At 38.4% G+C, this 20,770-nt stretch overlaps 1 protein-coding gene across 1 annotated transcript in view; it reads right to left on the bottom strand.

The window, feature by feature from the left end:
• The window catches only part of TRPS1 (transcriptional repressor GATA binding 1), a gene marked incomplete at both ends in the record, with an annotated part of 163,381 nt that overhangs the window by 118,342 nt on the left and 24,269 nt on the right, over positions 1-20,770 (bottom strand). The window contains one exon of the mRNA XM_079533181.1: positions 18,532-19,135. Within this exon, the coding sequence (XP_079389307.1) occupies positions 18,532-19,135 (604 nt within the window). The remainder of the gene's footprint in view (positions 1-18,531; positions 19,136-20,770) is intronic.

Below are 20,770 nucleotides of genomic sequence, written 5' to 3'. Positions count from 1 at the left end.
CTGGAAGCCCACAGATAACCAGCATCCTACAAAGAGAGGTAAGGAAGCAGGACAAATGTCTAAGGTAGCAAATCTCAGATACACTGTTCAATGCCCAGTCAAGATGCTTCCTTTTTTGTTTATTCTAAGCATGCATGATTTGCACAGACCCTTGTGTGCAACAGAATGACTTTCATATGCACATAAAGGAGAAAGTATTGAACAATGGGTAACACCACCCACTTTATTCCCATGAAATATGCTGGTGCAGTGGCCTTTTATTGCTGCTCTGTTCACATAACTTTCTGAATATATCCAGGTACCTGACCTGGGAAGGTCATTCCTACCAAGGATAATCAGACAATACATGCTAAAACTGGTTTTCAGTTTCCAAACTCCTGATTAAGTGTGCTTCATTTCTTGATTTCTCAGCTACTGTTCTTGTTTTGAAGCTGAATAACACTGAGTATTAATAACCCCGAGAATGTTAGGTCAGAGTTTTAATGTATGAGTTAAACAGCTGACTAATGTATAATGGGAAGCAAATTACAATCACTCAGAGTTTCTGTAACTTAAAATGGACATTAGCAGATTATTTGTGGACTTTGAGGCAAATTTTGCAGATTAGGCAGGTACTCAGAGGAAGGGAAGCCTGAAGAAATAATGCCAAAATATCTATGTTGCAAAACTTCATAAAAAGGGCTTGGGCCACTGTACCAAGTAACTGTTTGACCTCTCAGACCTTTCTCTTCCGAACCCTCACTCCCTTACCTTCCCCAGCTTTCTTGCAGGTTGGGCTTCCTCAACTTTTCAACAATTCATCCAAGAGGAAACAGATTGTTCTCTGCTTTCTGTACTGAAATAATCTTCCCCTATCTTATACAAATAACTTCATTAACTTTTCCTTTCTATCTTACTTCCTTTTTCTGTTTCACAAATATTTTTTCATTCCCTCTGATTTTTGTTTTATCTTACACAGTCATTAGTTTAACTTGTCTTTAAATATGCTTCCAGAGAATGACTATCATTTCACCCTACACAAACGCTGGTACTGAAAAAGAGCTTTCATCTTCAACAGCCTTGTATTAATCCCTTTGGAGAGAGATGCCCCCTTAGAAACGCAAACATATATATTAAAAAAAAAAAAAAAAAAAAAAAAAAATCCCGAAACAACAACAACAGAAAACCACAATTATTCCATGAGATAATATTTTAAGTTTCAGATAGAACCTCCGACTTGCTTTCTTGATTAAAGTTCTATTAGTACTCCCCATTAGCTGACAAATTACATTCTGGAGACAGGGCAGTCATTATTGCAGATGAACAAAGTTTTTCTTCCTACATGCAGCACTGATAACACGGCCATTCATAGAATGTAGAAGGCACACCTTTTATTTTTATCACCTCCTGTAATTGCTGAGTACGTGACCAGGCTTCTTTCATAGCCATTGGAAATGGAACTGATACAACGAACGTCAAAAAAACACCAGTTCTCTGTACAGAAATCTTTTTTCGGATGAGACAAGTTGCATTCTGTACTTCGCATTTGTTTTAATTTGCATTGACTCCAAGAATCCTAGACAGCTAACTCATACATGCTGCTTAGACAAGCCCTGCCCTGAAAGTCCGTGGAATGGGGTAACTTCAGGGAGTTTTGTTTCCTGGGGTATGAAGATCACTTCCAACAGCAGGAGTCCCAGACAAAGCCAAAACTCATCTCTTTCAGTGAAATCAGGTCTAGGTCAAATGGGGTAATAAAGCAAAACGGAGCACCAGCCTCAGAAGGAAATCACTGCTTTTTGACCTGGTGACTCTGAAATGACACCAGCTTGACACACGGAAAAAAAGAGAGGGCTCTTCTGTCCTAATTCAATATGAGAGTGATGGAAAATGACAGTCAAAGGCAATGCCCTGTTTCAGTGCTACAATTTCATTCTGACTCTGTACTTAGTTGTAATTTTCCATGCCTGAAAGCCACTTGCTAGATTTCTGAATGCTAAGACATATTTCATGTTCAGAACTTGTACATTAGTCTTTTGAATTCATACTCCAGTTTAAATTTCTATGTATGTCAAACACAAGATGTTAGGCACATTCAGTACAGTTCTCTGCATGCACATACCCCTGTTCTGGCTTTCACTTTCTGACTGGGAAATTGCCATCTGCAGTAAAAGCTGTATCTTCTAAAGCAATTTATAGTTCCCTGGCCATGTTCAGACAGTTTCCTTAGAGGACTCCATCTGTTTTGAAGCCGTGATACACTTTTTTCCTGCTGCTATCATTATACTCATTTTCCTAGCAACTTCATAAACTCTTTTAAGGTGTTCTTTCTATCCCTTTTGTAGTCAGAATGCTATATAGCTCTCCAAATTATCTAATGATGGTCACATTAGTAACTAACAAAGGATAGGTTTAAATTAGATATAACGAATATACTCAGAGGGTGGTGAGGCACAGGCACATACAGTCAGAGAAGCTGTGGATGTCCCAGCCCTGGAAGTGTTCAAGTCCAGGCTGTATCGGGCTTTGGGCAACCTGGTCTCATGGGAGGTCTCCCTGCCCACAGCAGGGGGGGGGGTTGAACTAGATGGCCTTTAAGGTTGCGTCCAACTCAAACCATTCTATGATTCTCTGAATGTTAGTTAAAAGAAAAATACCAAATTTCAGACACACACACACACAAAAAAAAAAAGTCATCCTTTTTTCATGCTATCTACAAAGTCGAGCCAAATATTTGTCGTAAACAATTTTATTCAATATTCAATATTTATTCAATATTTTGGTTTTGTTTGTATTGCTTTACACTGGCACAACTGTCAGTATATTTTGGACATTCGTGCTTCCAGCATTTTTAGTGGAGGTAACCCAAATTGTTCACTAGTTTCCCCCAGAAAAGGATGTGAGACAGACATGTCATACCAGCAACAGAGCAGCATAAGTATGCTGATCATGGTAGAGCTCTCAAAGAAACCCTAACAGCTGAGGAAAAGTGTATATTTGAACTTTCCTTTTAATATTTATGTTTCTATTATTCTTTCATACATACACATCTCTAAAAAAAAGTAATGGTAGCAAGTGGGTTAAAATAGATGCAGTTATTCAAGTCATCAAGTTTGTGTGTGATTTATCATTTTGAGGATATGAATTTATAAAACATACTTATCATTTTCTTTCATTATTTATATTTAAATATTCAGAAAGAAGCCATGGTAGACCAAAAGATTTGACAGCTTTTGTCAGCTAAGGAAAAAAACTCTCACTTCACAAATGCGCTGTAAGTATAAACCAAGACCTGCTGAGAAGCTTTTGACAATTGCAAAGTAACAAATAAAGCTCCATGCTAAAACAAAAAGCTCATGCTTTCTGATAATCTTGTCCTGACTATACACACTATCAGTGCTCTGAAAGTTGGCTGATCTCCAGCTGAAGAAATCAGCAGCAGCAGCATAAGCATGATCCAGTGAAAGCACTAGCAGGCACACACAAAAAAAAAATTACATGTGTATTTTCTGTTGAGACACTTGAATAACTCTTGTTGGGGCTGGGAACATAGATACTAAGGGTAGACAAAGCACAAACAATTCAAATGTCAGTCCCCCTGTTGCTACATCTCCTTCATCTGCAGCTGCATTCCTACAGCCACTCAACTGAACTATCTAAGTTTGTCTGTATAAATATAGCACATGCTGTATACATAAAGCCAAGGATTTTTAATACAATATATGGGTATATTCTGGGATTATATAAAGCTAGGAATACCACACTTTTATGCTTTTGCATGAGACGAAGAGAAACCCTATGTCTAACAAGAAAAGTTCAGACTGAAACATTTTTTATGACATATGTCAAAGGGTAGATACAACTGCGAAGTTTTTCTTTCGTCATCTTGAGAGATATTGTAAATATATCTGACAATACACAGACTAATCTTTTACATACAGCCTTGAGTTAGTCAATTCTCTCTCTTGCATTTGAAACTAGCTATAGAGTTCTTAGTCATTTCTTTAAGTTTACATTTTTTTCTCGGTCATTTCTAACAAACCACAGTTACATGGCAGGGAGATGAAAGGGAGAGTGAGATTCTCAGGGCTCAAGAGTAAAGTCTCTAACAAGACACAGCTGATCTAAAGACAGACAGACAAAGATATCAACCATGTGCTGAAAATAAACAGTTGCAGTTCATTCTCTCATGCTGGGGAAGAGGAGGAATCACACATGAGCTGTGTTTGAGAAGGATGCTGCTATTCCTCTGGACCTGTGTTAGTCCCATGGTAGGAGTATGTTGTTTATACAGACCCAGTACTCGTGTCCACCTGCTGTTCACAACACCTTGACCTGAAACAAATGGTTTTACAACCATTTGTTTGTGTCAGAAGTGTAGTAACACCTCAGTAAGTCCAATCATCAGTGCAAGAACAGCTCTGACAGACAAGAAGCGTATACCAGACATACAGCATTTTAGGTATTACTTACATACCTTCTTTCTTCTGAACTACCTCATAGCCAGCGTTGCTAAAGAAACGTGCTAATATTCATAAATCTTAATGTTCTTTGGAAGCTACTATATAATAAACACACACATCAATAGAAGCACAAAAAACTTGAATTCATCCCAAATCATACAGCTTGTCTAAGACAAGAGATCATGACTCCTCCTATCCCATCGATCAGACTCTCATCTCTTTCCTAGGCAGCTTACCAAGCTACACATTAAACTTGCAAGTATGTAAACAGCTGTTAACACCATGACGTGAATATGTCTATCAACGTCAAGTTTACCGGTTTCTGGTAGACAGTGTCAGACTAACAGCTGATATCCTCCTGGCTATTGTGAAGTAATTCTTTTAATGCAATCAGCATACTCAAACAAATGCGTAAGTGCCCATATTTTTATTAATTGCACTGTATGTTTCATATATGTAAAGAATATTTTCAGATGCCACACAGAATGATAAGTCCTATTAAAAACAAAAATAAAAATGTAATGGCTTGGGTTGGAAAGGACCTCAAAGATCACCAAGCTGCAACTCCCTTGCCACAGACAGGCCCACAACCTCCAGATCTAACACTAGACCCCATCTAACACTAGACCCCATCCAGACTGGCTTTGAACATCCCCAGGGGCGGGATGTCCACAGGCTCTCTGGGCAGCTGTTTTGAATGAAATAAAAACAAAACAAAAACTGATAGGAGCATTAAATGCAGCATAGGTCCAGAATTACTGTGCTGGAATGTAGCAATGAAACACAATACAAAGACAAAGTAATATACAGTATACGGGATGAAGCTTAGGACAAAAAAACCCAACAACAACAACAAAGGTGGATGTAGTACCACTAGTAGTAACAGTGTTAACTGAGGTTCTCCCTAAGCCAGTACAGGAGTGCTGCATCTACCTAAGCTCTTACTTCCCTAGTACGATCTCAATTTTCCTCCTATTTTTCAGGGCTTCTTGCTGTCAAAGCTGTCAATTCCTGTCAGTACATCTGCAACAAATGTCCATCTGTTAAAACGGTGCTACTGTTGCAACAGCTTTCTGCATAGCATAAACTCCAAATGGAAAATGGTAATTAACTGCACATTTTGGAAACCTTGCTATTTACATAACTGTTCAATTTTTTCAGGTGCAACTGTAGGTGACCATAGTCAGGAATGAGATGAAGGCATGTGCTAACAGATCTGTGTGCCGTTCATCTGCTTTTCATGTCATTTTACAAGAGAATGCCAATTGTCAGAAAAACAGATATTTATAAAAGCAGAAACAGTGCCTCAGACATGAAGTGATTTTTCATAATACTTTCAAGTTCATATATTCTTTGGTGTATCTATTATACGCCATGCTTCAAATGACTCAATAATCCAACTGCTGCATTGAGAAAAAACGTGCTTGTCTTTTTAAAAAGAAAATCAACAATTCAGTCACAACTTTAATAAATACACAATTTGTGTTTAAGCACGCAGCTCATGAGCATTTTTAGCACTATCTGTTCAAAATGGATCACTGAAATCACTGAAAAAAAAATTACCTTTCAGCATGAAATAAAAATTGGAGAATTAAGACTGAAATAAGTATTTATTATGAAATATTTAAATAAGCAAAGCTACATGTTCTGGAGCACTGATGGAAAATATGTTTTATTATCTATGAAAGCAATATATCTATTGAGAAGTCACTGTGTTTTGTACTTGGTATGTCATTTTTAATGAGAGAAAGTCTAAATGCTTCATGAAAATCAACAAGCATGTAAGAATCCTCAACTAAAAGACTAATAAACTTTCATTAAAGACTAATTATTATTACTCCCAGGGAGAATCAGCTGCTGACCCATCCTGGCCTATTACACTGCTAGCCCACATGAAAGAGCACATTTTAGCCACCGCTGGAATACCTCAGCTTCATCAAAGAGCAGGGTAACAAACTCTTGGCCTGCATGAACCATCAGAGCTAGTGAAAAAAGACTCCTAGAGGCAGTCAGGAGGAAAGCCCAGAAAGCTCACGTCTGTTTTCCCCTAAGCAGAAAGGTTTTGGCAGGTTTGTTTGCTTGTTTTTATGGTGGGGATCTGTGGTGTTTCCTGGAGTCTGTCCTATCTTTCAGGAAGAAAAAGAAACTTTAGCTAAAAGAAAATATAAAGACTGTTGGAAGGCTAGGTTGTTTTTTATTTCATACGCTGAGAAGAGTGAGCAAAAGAATATGCTTATTCCTTCTTCACATATTAAAAGCTGTAGTTATCAATTTATTTAAGATTAAACAGGTTATTTTCAAGCTACGTTATTTATAGCCTTCAATGATTACAGATATTTTGTAAACCAAAAAAATCATAATTATTAGATTGAAAACAGATGTAGGTCAATGCAGTGTAACACTTTACATAACAATCAATAAAAATGTCAATACAAACAACTACTAAAGGCACCATATGACATTCCGATGGGAAAAAAAAATCTTCATTTTCAACTTAAATGCTTTCCTTCCTTTATCAGCAGATGGCAAGCAAATTACTAGTTCAATCCATATGTCTGTATCTGATAGACAGTGTTTTACAAGTCTGAAATTAGTTTAAAACATTTTGATGTTGGCCAGACTACAGAGAAAAACAGGATAACTTTGTCTATTAATGAAAAGTTGGTTTTGTCATAACAAATACTTCCACAAGCTACTACCCATCCAGATTCATTCAGTCGCTAATGGAATTTGTACCCAAAGACATAATCTGTGTTTAACAGACTAACAATTTGTAGTTTCATCCATTCTGCTCTTCTGCTGTGCTCAAACATGTCTCCTTACCCTAGCTGAGGTTTACTCAGCAATGCTGATGAAAGAAATCAAGGCCACAAGAATATTTTTGGTAGGAAGGATATCAGATCTCTAGGGCCCTTTATGTTTGGCTGGTAGGCAGTCAAGAAAGAACCTGTCAGAGCAAGGACTATTCAGACCAGCACCCTGTCTACAATCATGGCAAAGTGCAGATGTCTAGAAGAAAAGGTAATTTAGAAAATTTTGCTTAATCTCTCCCCATCAGGAAGCCTTAATTTACAATGCAGACAATATATACTTCAGGAAAAGCTGTCTGGAAAGTCTACACAGCCAGTGTAAGAGAATGTTCTATGTTCACTGCGGACACCTGAATGGAGGTCCTGCTGGCTTCAGAAAATTAGAACTGCACTTAGAAAATTTAGGTGTTTTGCCAAGAACCTACAGATCTGTCACAAATAGAATATTTCTCAGCTTACTGATTAATGCTGCTCTCTCACAACAGTGAAATATCTGGGGGACTACTGTCTGAAATGTCTTCTTGTTTCACTTGTTAAGAAGGGTATTGAGTATTCTGGACAGGCCATCATTCCCTCACTGACAGGGTACATTCTGGGCGAAAGCTCAGCCAAGAGGCACACCAAGTCAACCTGAAGCAATAAAGCTCAGAGCCTCGTTCTCCTGAGATATGAATGCTCATTCACAAGGTTTGTCCGAAGATGAGTCTTACACTAGGAGTTACTAAGCAGAACTTCCTACTGAGACAGCCTAAACTGAGAGAACAAATTTAAAAGACATTTCATTTTTGTAAATGAAGTCCCTACATCAGTTCTGTTCTGACAGTCATTATGGATGTTCATTGCAAAGACCTCTACCCTTCAGCCATTTAGTTGACTATTATAAGGCAAAGACACATTGATTAAGTGCCAATTAAGCTTACAGTCCTTTATGCATGAAAGGATATGTTTAGAAATTAAGCCAGATTTAAAACTTCTACTAAGCAGAACATAATTTTCTGTAATGGAAAAATCAGTAAAGTTGGAACATACTCTTTGCTTTAAAAATGATTAATATTAGTACTATAAGCCATTTTGCTAAACAACTGCAGGAGATTCTGTGACCAGTAGAGAGGTACTTTCAATTAAAAAATAAATCCTATTTCTTAAATTTCATTCTAATTTTTAAACCAGTAAACAGACTAGTAAAACACACGTACATGCAGAAGCAAACAAAGGTGCCAAGCTGTTTGCAAGAATTAAAAGCTTTGAAGCCAACAAGATTTTAATCAAGACTTCCATTAACTCTCTCCGCTCCTCAAACCATGCATAAGGTAGGGTTTGAAAGAACTTTAAACAAAAGAAAGTATCCAAGTTTCCAATATATCCCATCCAAACATAAAACAATTTCAGCAATACACTATCATGCACTGTGCTACCGCCAATGGAGAGCTTTTTGTCTTCTTTATCAGCTGTAGAGAGGAATGCCAAAACCATCACCATAGCTGAGTCTATTAACTGAATTGTGAAAATGTGTTTCTCAAAAAAAATGTGTTCTACACAATGCAAACTTTTACACGGGTCTGGAATAAGTCCACTCTAGGATGGGAGAGCAGCTGCCATGATTGAAACAACAGGGTGTACATGTCAGTATTTTCTCTTCTAACTCAGCAACATCATAACGTGAACATTAAAGCAGTTACTTACAGAAAAAGAACTCTTAAATATGTAAAGATACCATTCTCCATTCATTTTACAAAGAGGTTAATAGTAGTACATTAAGTCTTTGATTTGAAAGTTTTCACCAACCTTGCAGCGTCTGCCTTACAGCCTTTTAGTCATGTACAGACTGGAGAAGTGAGAGCTTTGAAGTGCCCAATTTCCAGTGAAGTTCCTAACATTTCTTTTAATAGGTCTCCAGAGGTCTGCATGTGATTCACTGTAATTTCAGAACAAGATCAGAAATTCACCCCAAAAAAATGATACAATTTCTTCGTGAAAGAATGGGAGAGTCAGTTGAGCACCATATCACTGCCGGGAGGTGTGGGCAGAGCAGCAGGAAAGTAATCTGGCAGCGTGATCAAGTGAAACTCAAAAATACTGGCTATATATACAAGATGACTGCCAGAAATTTAAGGGAATGAGACAGGGTTTTCTATAGATGAGTTTCTTTTTTCTTTTTTTTTTTTTTTTTTTTTTTGCATTCAGTAAATATAGTTAAAGTGCTTCACAGCCGATTTTTATAATTGTAACGAGCAGCTGTGATCAAACTCTATTTGTGGCATCATAATAAATTTGCCCCCCATCTACTAAAATTAGTTCTAACCATCCAAAATTCTCATTTGAACATCTGACTGAACAAAACAGGCATTGCTACATGCCAGAAACTGGAGGAAATAGACCTAAAATATGCCATGTTCTCACCAGAAATTGCAGGCTCCCAGAATAACATATGAATTAAAACCCATTCCAAGATTGTTTGCATTGCTCCTCATTACCATTCATAACAAATTCCCTGACAAATGTTCTGATTATTTCTCTTTTTTTCCTTGCCTTTTTTTATTTAAACATAATTTTCAAATCACTGACGGTCTTGCAAGGAGTAACAGCCAATAGTCCAATCCATCTGAAAACGAAGAGGGTGGAATTTTACTCTCAGCAAGTGCTGGAGGCAACCGACATGATTAAAGACTGCAGTTTAAGCCATTGTCAAAGACTTCTTCCCAAAAGTGAAAATGTGTAGTTTGCCACTACACAACAGAGGCATGTGAACCAAAATGAGGTCAAAGTCAAACAAGAAACACGGATGCCCCACTTCAAAAAAACTTTTTTTTTTTTTTAACTGACATAAAGGCAAAAAGAGAAATGTTAACAAAGTTAAATTTGTGGTATTTCCTAAGTTTTTCTCTTCTGCCAGTATTTTTGCAATATGTTACATCATAATGCTCAGAGAAGGTAACCGCCAGAACTGATGCAGGATGCATATGGATTGGACTCTTTGCAGCACCGCACAATACAGATTTTAAAGTATCTCTAACTTGTCAAGGCAAGGGCCTGCCCTTATTCGCATTTCACAGACAGAACCAGGAGACTAAATCCTAGATCAGCTAAGAAATGAGAGGGGATTAACCAACTAACTAGGACAAATGTGATTCACCAGCTTATCACAGCAAACACAAGTGGCAACTCCCAAGCACTCGATTAGCAATCTGAACTTGAACTGTTCTTCTCTCTTCGATGGAAAGGCATCCTTCGTGCAGCTGTAAATGCTGTCAAGGATTTGAGCAACACATGGCATATGATACAATATTACATATAAAATTATGTAATATGTAGAATAACAATAGAAGAATGATATTTGCAAATCTCAGGCAGCATAGAGGTACGCAAACCAAGCAACAATTGCAAAGACCATTTAGCAAGCCGCCCTGCTTTGTGCAAAGCACTGTACAGCCTGTGCCACATTTCAGAAACCTATCACTGTGCACAGTGCAAAAACAAAAATCATCTTTACTCCTTTTGTCTTGCATAAAGAATATCCTACCTGAACTCCAAAGAACAATGCAAAGTGGCACAGCACACATATACTTACCAATTCCTGTTATATGCAAACAAAGAATTAGAAAAAAATTGCTTAGAAAAACATCAACAGAACCATTTAGCCATTATAAAGCTTCATTTTAAAAACAGAACTTCGTACAAGAAGTAAATGAATTATATTAGGCAGGAAATTGTTCACTAAATCAATTGTGCTAAATTAGAGATCTTAAAATTGACTACTTGCAAGGTGGTCACATGCAGATCAGAGGAGTACTAAGGTAACAAGAGTTGTTCTATAAACACTTTACATAGCTCAGATGTACATTTTGCTATAGCACACATCTGTTCATATAACAGCTATTTTCCACAGTTGCCATTTTCAATGGTGTGTTTTAGCTCCTGGATACCTCCATGGAAAAATCCCAGAACACATGTGCACTGTTTGTTCACAAATCTCTTTTTAAATCTTCACCATTTTGAATTTGTTCAGATGCAGATAGCATCTGGATTCCCTCAAATCAATTATAATTACAATGATCCTTTCTTAGTCCAATAAATTAAACATTTACTCGCTGTCTATCATAATACTCCTTCTCTAAAAGAATATATTTATTGTGCCTTTTAATTACCAAAGAACATGTACAAGGTTTTCAGAAATTCAACACAGAAAGCCACTCTGCACTTCCAGATGTTAGAGGCATATTCGCATAGATTTTCACTGTTCAGTACCCCAGTACTTCAGGCGAAAGTAGAGTTAAGTACAATCCTTGCCTGCATTCATCTATGAAATTTAATTTTCCATTGAAAATCTACAAGTTAGCAGTAAGTTCTACCCCTGAACATGAAAGTGTATTTCCTATTGGATCCAGTTTGGCAAAAATCATCCTGTTTCTAACGTACAGTTCAAGTTTCCACTTCAGGTAAATAATCTAATGCAAAGTCCTATTAGCAACACAGAGTAACAGCAGAACTGTTACCACTGCACTTTTTGAAACCTGTCACCACGCCCAGGCATCACGCATCAGACCCATGGGGGGCAGAAGAAATGTCCTCCCCACCTAGTAAGGGTAGCATGTAACTGAGTTCACTGCATTCGGCACTGACTGACAGCCAGCTCTGGCCATTCAGTTCCATGAGAAGGTGCTTTTCTTCTCATCTCTCCCATCCCACCCAAGCAGCTTGCTTTAAACCAAGATCTATCTTGGTTCTCCCTGCTTGAATCATCATTATCGATCACGGCAGTTCAGCGCAGGCTGCTGGTGCTGACGCAGCGCCTGGGGCCTGTCCCAGCCCTCCCAGCCCTTTGTTCCCGCACTGATTCACCTCTCCAGCAAGGATCTTGACGTAGCTGCTGCCCTTTTGCATTATTACCATGCCCCACCCTAATAATGATTTTATCATTTAAAGCTTTTCCCAACCACATTTTGTAGAAAGAAATATAAATAAAAAATAAGCACCGTCAGGCGGGTAAACATGCGCGAGGTGGGGCTGTCTCTCCACATGTCAGACACACCCGGCACAGAAACCAGAAACATGCCTTGAATTGGGCAGGTTAACATTTTTCTAGAAGTGACTTTTTTTCTAGTCCTATCTGATCACTCTGTCACGATGAGTAATGCAAAACATTCAATTTCGTGTGGGTTTGGTTCCAGTAGTTGCTAAAAGCAGCCAAGTACATGTTTGTTTCACAACGACTTCAAATCTTCACCAGTTATTTTAGCTCTGCTCGCAGCCCGCTCCTCAGCACGGGATTCTACCCGTTGCAGTTTTATGCAGGAAACCCAATGCCTTAAAAACATTTCTCTTTACGTCCTATCTTTATTTTCCCCCTTTCCTTGTTGGACAATTCTTGCCCTTCTCCAGGATGTACTTCTATTTACAAAGTAGCCCACCGCCTCCCCAGGCACAGACTTGTGGAAACAGGTGCTCCTAAAAAACCCAGAGTGTTTGGCAGCTCCGTGACCTGACGGAGCTGTGTGCGTTAGCAAGACACAGTGCCTGCTGAGTTCTCCCCAGCTAATTAGAGGACCCGTATGGCAATGAATAGCCTTGACTATAAATACTTCCTGAAAGATCTCTAACAGAGTCAGAGGAAATGGGAAAAAAATGAGATGCAGCTATGGGGAAACTATTTCAGATGTTTCTTCTTTAAAGGACTGCTTGTGTTTTTTTTCCAACACGGCTGAGGGATGAGCTGCTGAATCCAAGATCTCTACCAACTTGAATACAAGTCTTATGGGACAATTACACACATTACATTTGATTCTGTAGATACACCATCGAGAATAGTGCTTTGAGACTTGTCTGGATGTGAGATGTAGGACAAAAAGGTAAAACGTACAAAAATTTAAATACACTTCACTGTAGTGGCAACCGAGAAAAAATCACACCTAAACCAAAATTAACCTCAGTAGCACTGCCAAGAGCACATTTTTACTTGAAGGCAGCAGCAAGACCTCCACCAACACCAGGGAGGCGGGTTTCACCTCAACGCTATGCTGCCCTTCTGGCCAAGAATTTTATGTTTATATTCACGAGGACTACTCCAAAAGTAACGTCTCCTGTTTCCATTATGTTGGCCCACAGCACTGGAGATGGATGTTGGTGGCATGGCAGTAAAGGCTGAACCTTCCCAACAATATTCCGTTAAGTGTTGCTGCTGTGTGACAGACGGCAGCAGGGGGGCAGTCTGACAAGACAGCGCCTGACGTGGAAGTAAAGCAAAGGTGTGGAACTGAATTCTTCCATACTGAAAAACTGGCAACCACCAACATGAATGTTTATGGACACCAAACAGTGGATGTGAACACAGCGAGGCGGTAATTGGTGCATTTCAGCAGTGGCAACAGCAACGTGAAAAACAAATCATGTTCCAGACAGCCATGCACAGCTGTTGCACCACAAAATGAAGAGCATCTCGACCGTCTCATCCACACAAACTGACTGATGATGCTGACTATGCTGAAAAGTAGTATTCTGTAGCTGAGAATTTGTTCTACCAAATAGTGTTATTCTGCTCTTTGTATCTGTTGTGGTTTCCATGGAAATACTTAGGAGACATTCCTTTAGGAGGGACCTAGATTTTGGAAATCACAAAAGGCAGTTCAGCCTTTCTACCACTTTGCAGGAATCTGGCATTCTAACTATGGGTAGCAGGAGTCGGTGTTTTATAACAGGAGAAATAATGTTTCACTACTAGGCACTGCATCCAGTATTTACTAAGTGATATCAAATGAACAAATCACATATAAATTTACTGATACTTGCATATGCGTTGCTCATTTAGAATTAGCCACAAACAGTCACATAAAAGAATGCAAAGTGGGAGAGTAAGTTCTTCTGATTGTCTCTCTCTCCAAATTTAAAGCCATATAACAGCTCCAGACAGAACACTGTAAGAAATACCAGGACTGTAAATATTAGAGACAAAAAGAAAAATAACTCTTCTGCAAGTAAATGGAAACTTCCTTGAAAAGCTGTGATTTCCTATGAAGAGTCCACACATCATGGTGCAACATAATCTTGATTTAATAGCATAGCTGTTTTTATCCTTTGCCCTTGTAATAAAAGCTCATAGCAAATGTTACCATAACTTCAGCTGGATATATATTGCCAAAGCCTGCCATCTCCCTCTGACAACCACCACCAGTACCTCTGCAATAATCTGACGCACTCTCTCCCTCTGATGGCACACAAATTCACTCGTTGCATGAATTTTAATTAATACACTGGCATCTATCTCCCTGTGCTTTCAGGCATTTGCAGCCCCGCAGGGCACACCCATCATGCTATTCTGCATCTGCATGGGCTGCACTGTGATGTGAGGCAGCAGTGTTTACCAGTGCCTTTGGGGGGGCTAACTAGGTCTGTATATAGATCCGAAGGAGCAGGCTGCGATTCCTAGTTTAGTGAAAAACTTTGTACTGCAGCGTCCACATGTAACAAAACAGGACACTTCATTTAAAATCAGTTTAGCAAAAAGTTCCTGCTGCCCAAGATCAGCGTTGTCAAAGCATTAAACAATCTGCCTGGCCCAGAGTCTGCTGGCTGGCAATGTGCTACCCAAAAAAGGAACATTTTTGCATCTCAATAGACCTTCCAGTATCAACAAATCTTTAAACTAGAAAATCAGCTACTCTAAGGAAGAGCTGAAATAATGTCTGCATTGTACCACGCTGAGGTACATTTTTTTAATTCCCGTTTGCAAAACATACAGATTCACCGTAAGTACAGCTGCTGGAAACATTTTAATAAGAAAAATAAATTAAAGCTACTCGCAGAAGTGTACCAAGCCCCTGAGAAAGATTCAGTTACACACACACACAGCTTGGAAGCTCTCTTGGGGAGGAAGGTGCATCCCCTGTACATGTGTGCTTGCACACATGTAGAGCTCAAGCTATCACCACTGCCCTATGTCCTGCTCCTCAAAGATTACAAGTGATTCAGTCTTTTAGCCATTAAAAAGAAAATAAATCCTACTCTAATTACTCCCATGAATAATCTACTGTAGCACAGAGCCTGGGGAGGGAACACAATCATCGTGCATTGAAGGAATGCAAGAAAGCAGCACATAAACAGATTACTGAACACCCGAGCCTGAAAGACGCTTCAAGTAAATTCCAAAAGTTTAAATTATCATTAAAGAATTGTGTGGGCAATTGCAGATATACACCCTTTCCCCAGATGATCTGTTTTGCCTTTGATATTTTATTAAATTGCAAATAAACGTAGTCATAAACTCATTATGTAAAAACCTGCCTTGCAATATTAACCTCTATCTGTATGAAAAAAATGTGAAAAACATTATCTCCTCTTTCCCTTCCTCCAGTCATCATGAGAGAATTGAAAAATGAAAAGCACATGGTATTACTGCTACTGTTGAATCATTACAAATCATTCTTAATAAACAGAACCACTCTATAAATACTGAATAGCCAGCACAACCAAAGGGATGTGCTAATTTTTTTCAGTCCATTTCTCACAGTGTTTATTCACTGAGTAATCCCAAATTTTTGGCTTTCTCTGTGTCGATCTTTCAAAAGCACAAAATGAAGGTGTCTACTGTGATTTTATTACAGGTTTTGTTTCCTAGTCACCAGTTGTCCTGGGATACAGTATTTTGCATGAGAATTCATTATACGATACCACAAGTATGTATTGACTTAACCCCTTATTTATAGAAAGGCACAGATTTTAGCCTAATAGTAACTATTTCTACCCACTATTTCACAGTAGAAAAACACATTTCCCCAAAAGTGCATAATCATGTGAGAGTTGACTAACAGTAGGGATTTTTTTTTTATTATTTTTCCAAATGGGAAGGTTTTTTTCTGAACAGTTCCTAACTCTACTCAGTGCAAGCTCTACATCTCATAACTCTGTCTACAGAAAACTGAATCAAGAATAAAAACCACCAGCTAGATTTCTGTATTTTTCATGGATTCAGGGGAACAGTGGATGCTGATCTCAGTGGAAAAATGAATGTCACTCATAGATTCACACTCCCTCACCTTGCTCTCTCTTCTGTCCTCCAGATCATCCTTTATCTTCAACAAGTTTGAATCATCACTATTTTCCAATATTCAGTAATAATGGTGAAACATAATGATCTAGGGATTTTGTTCAGCTGATGTAGAAAATTAACTTCCTGTCTTGTTTCTTAAAAATTGCAAGTGACAAAGGCAACTCATCCCATTTTCAAAGAAAAGCAAAAATGAAAATATTCTAAGTAAGGAAAGACCCAGACAACCACAGCCTTGGAACAATGGACTTCAAAGACCTAAGCTGTCAAAATTGTATACAAAAGCAATTCTTTTTTGAAAGGTGTCGGCATGGTTTTACTCGTCAGCGTAGATCTAACCCAGTAATAAATCCTTTTACTAACCATATAAAAGTTGCTTTGTTAGCAAAATTTAAAAGTGCAAGGAATTAATTTATATACCCAGTTACCCACACATAAAAAAAGAAAAACCTACTTTTTTTCTCCTGAAAACTATGCAAATTTGTATTTCTGAACTCCAAACTTTATATTTCTAAAAATCCAGAAGTGATAAAAATACTGATTTGAAGACAACTCAATTACTGTTTTTCTAAACAAACTGAAAGAAGGGCATAAGAAGCAGCCAGTGTGCAAGTTTCCCCTGTTTAATTTACTTTTACTTAAACATTATAATATAATGGTCTTATTTACTGCATAAGATTTTAAGCTTGTCATCAAGCAAATTTTGATCTTTATAGAGATTTTTACATATACTACTTTTGCAGACCATAATTACTATCATAATCATCATTTACTACTAGGTAGTCAAAAAATAAATTATTTGTATTCTGATAATGCAAAATATAAATGGCTCCTCTGGCCAATACTTCTCTGCACTGCTAAGAACCACAGCAAGAACTGAACTCAGATGTAACCAGTGACATACGTGCAGCACAAATTCCACTGCTAGCCAGATATATTTATATATTTTTAGGTATATTTTTACATGGAGAAAAATATAGAGCTGCCATTCACAATGAACACACAACCAAGCAACAGGGAACTTGTCATTCTGTGACTGCTTCTCATACTCTTAACATCTGATATCCATAGCTATTCATGTTCTGCAAGGCACAAAGGACTGTGGTCATCCTAAACTGCATGTGGACTTTTAAGTGACAGACATATCATTTTATAATTAGAGTAACTGTAATATTTTAAGATTACTGACTTCATTTTCAAAGCGCTTTTATGACATGTGTATACAGAAACAGACACGTACAACTTCAGCACACAAGGAATAGAACGTTTATCTTGCTTTTTATCTTCTTCTGACATGCTGCTCTCTTTACATGAAATATGGTTTTAAATGTACTCAGAAAAGATAATACAGAAGAAGAGCTGACCACCCCTTCCATTCCAGTGAGATTTGTCTGCCGGTTCCTAAATCTTCGGACAGGAAGCCCCCCAAGAAAACATACAGTGGTGACTCCAGGAGAAAGGCCCTTATTCGCCTTCCAGCTCCTCAGTTTCAGAGCTCTTCTAACCTCAAATTTACCAATAGTGGAAAACATATACCTTGATAAAAGGGGAAGTTGGTAAGTTCTGCAATCACAGCTTTTTTTTTTTTTAATATGACAGAATACACCAAATTATTTGGTGTGATGAATATTCTCCCCATTATCACCCAAGCTCCTTCCCTTTTCTTTTTTTTTTTCCTCTTTTTGCTTCCAAGGTAACCATACAAGTGTCAAAATTGATACATAATTACACTGTTTTACCAAAAAAAAAAAAAAAAAGAGGTTACTTTTTATTAATATTTAAGTTAGTTTTCATATTCTTACATATTTAATAATGTAAAATCTTGCTTAAGTGTGAACTGTCACATCACCTCAAAATCTAAGCGGTGATTAACAGTTTACATGAGGCCTTCCGGGGTTCTAAACCCTCGTTCTTCAAATGCATCATCAACCTGCACAATTAGCAGGAATGATTAAACAGAACTCAATCAGAGCTAAATAGCAAAAGTAGAAGCACTTGCTTACTAATACTACACCAATATATACATTGTTTGCTGCCAATAAATCAGAATGTTCACCTGTCAGCTTAAGTCTACAAGTTTGAATCTTTCAGTTTTCCCTTGATATTTACTTTTATTTTCCCATGCATTCACTCTGAATCCGAAGAAATCTTCTGCATGCCTAATTAAACACAGCACAATTGCAATCACGAAAAAAAAAAAAAAAAAAAAAAAAAAAAGAAAGTAACAAAGAGAGCTTCCTACCCGCAGTAGGGACTGGGATTCATCCTTGGCCTTGCCATCCCCGGATCCAGGGTAGGGCTGGGTGAGCTGCCCGGCTTTCTCCGCTGCTCCGGCCGGCACTCCCTGCAGGAAGCCCTTGCTCTCCACAGCCAAGCCATACATGGGCCGTGCCAGATGGGCAGCTTCTACATTTGGACTATCCCTTAAAGGCTTTGGCTGCTCTTGGCCAACGGACACTGGGGTCAATAAGCCCAAACTGGTCTGTGTGTATGATGGGCTCCCTCTCAAAATGTCTGTTCCTCTCCAGGGCACGTTGCGAAGATCATCACTGGGACTGTCAGTCCAACCTTTCTCCTTAAGCACTTCCTTATCTTCTATCTTTTCCCTCTTGACTATGCTGTCAGACATGGGCTCCCCCATCTTGGGGTCTGGATTAATCAGACTGTAGACCTTGAGATCAATTTTTGGCTCTTCCTTGATAGCCGAAACACCGTGACTGTCCTCCCCATTGGCTGTAGTGACATCTGTCTCCTGACAGTGCACAGTGTTGAAGTGCTCGAGTAGCGACTGTGTGTCCACAGCCGTGAAGCTGCACTGACGGCACTTGTAGCAGTTGTGTACTCTCCTGGAAGAAAACGAGATGGGCATTAAAGTGTGTCCCCTCTCACCCTTCCTTCTTGCTGGTTTTACCTACCAAGACGAAGAAAATAAATAAACAGAATGAGTCTCTCTAATAAAGTAAGTGGGTTTGCTTTGTAGTCTGATACAGTAGGGAAAAATCTTGCTGCTACCTCTCACACACTGCAACGGATTCCTGTTGTTCACTCATACTTCACTGCATCATTCTAAACTTCACATAATTTTCACTAGGATTTGGGCTTTTTTTTTCCCTTTCTTTGTTTGCCAGAATATACTCAGCACTTTTCACTGTGGTAGAAATAATGAGTAATTTTTTTTTCCCAACCAAAATCAATTAGTTATAACAGCATAGTTTTCTTTGGAATTTAAAAAAAAAAATACTCAGGATTAATATCAATATATGCTAGAAACTTCAAATGCTTAAAGAATTCCTTTTCTTTCCAACTGTTTCAGATACTTTTGGTTAACAACGACCATTTTGAGTGGAACTCCAGTTAACTTAAGATAGGAATGCACCAAAGGCTGAAAGGTTGCACCCAACAGATAACATTTATTTGTCCTCTGTGGATATTTCGAGGCAACTTTAAAAGATACAGCTTTAAAGTAAAAGCAGAATAGTTGGCTGTCTCAATACAAACTGTGTTTTCCTGTCAAATACAGAAATGCTTGGGTAAGACCTGTGGAGCAGTGTGGAATAACATGCCTTCCTGTTTTCATTCTAGAAGCCTATATAAAGTACAGTATTACTAAATTATGTAAAGCATATGTTGCTACATTAGAACAGCATGTTACTACTTTACCCTATCTATCAGATGAACAGTACACTTTTTATGAGATATGTAACATTCTGTATAATAGCTTATGGCACAGAAGTGGCCCAAGCTCTTTGTCTGCATCAGGCCCCACTGCACCAGGCTCGTACCTATCCTGGGTCCAGTACCATCCCTGCCCTTCCTCAAAATGTAAACGATCTGCAAATGGATTCTCTCTGCAGACTCATTCACACATCCACACCCCGTGCACTCAAAAGCCACAATAATGTCTTTCGCCAGGCTAAAAACCGAGCCTTTCACTACCCACACAGAACAAAACTTGTGTAAGAAATGTGTTACTGCCCTGATATCTCAAATTGCTAGAATTCACTCTTCTGAGGCCAAATTCTGGTCTCAATGAAGTCAATGGCAAAACTCTCATTAACTTCGGTAAAAGCAGGATTTAGCTCTCAGTGTATCTGTGGAACTAGAATGATACACAAAATGTTCCTTTTTAAATATGATAGTTTAGAAGAGACAACTTGCCAAGCTTACAGTGAAGCCCCCGTCTTCCTTCTTTCCTCTTGTCAAAAAAACCAAACCATATGTTATTTACACTGTCCGTTTTTCTTTCAGTTGTGCCAGCATGCAGACATGAGCACACATTCAAATTAAAGCTTTTTTAGCACTTGTCCAATATCAGTTTTCTTTTTGTCATTTTCCATATTTATATTCATTTTAAGGGACTAGATGGGCTCACTCGCTTATGTGAAAAATAGTCAGCTATTCTCCATACACCCTTATGGCAACAAAATCTACTTGTGGGAAAGAAAGCTGTGGGTTCAAATCCTGTTCTGGCTGTGTTCCTC

This window comes from Tetrao urogallus, assembly GCF_951394365.1.
Source record: "Tetrao urogallus genome assembly, chromosome: 3".
NCBI lineage: Eukaryota > Metazoa > Chordata > Aves > Galliformes > Phasianidae > Tetrao > Tetrao urogallus.
Note: the sequence above shows the minus strand (reverse complement) of the source record. Positions and strands in the feature narration are given on the sequence as shown.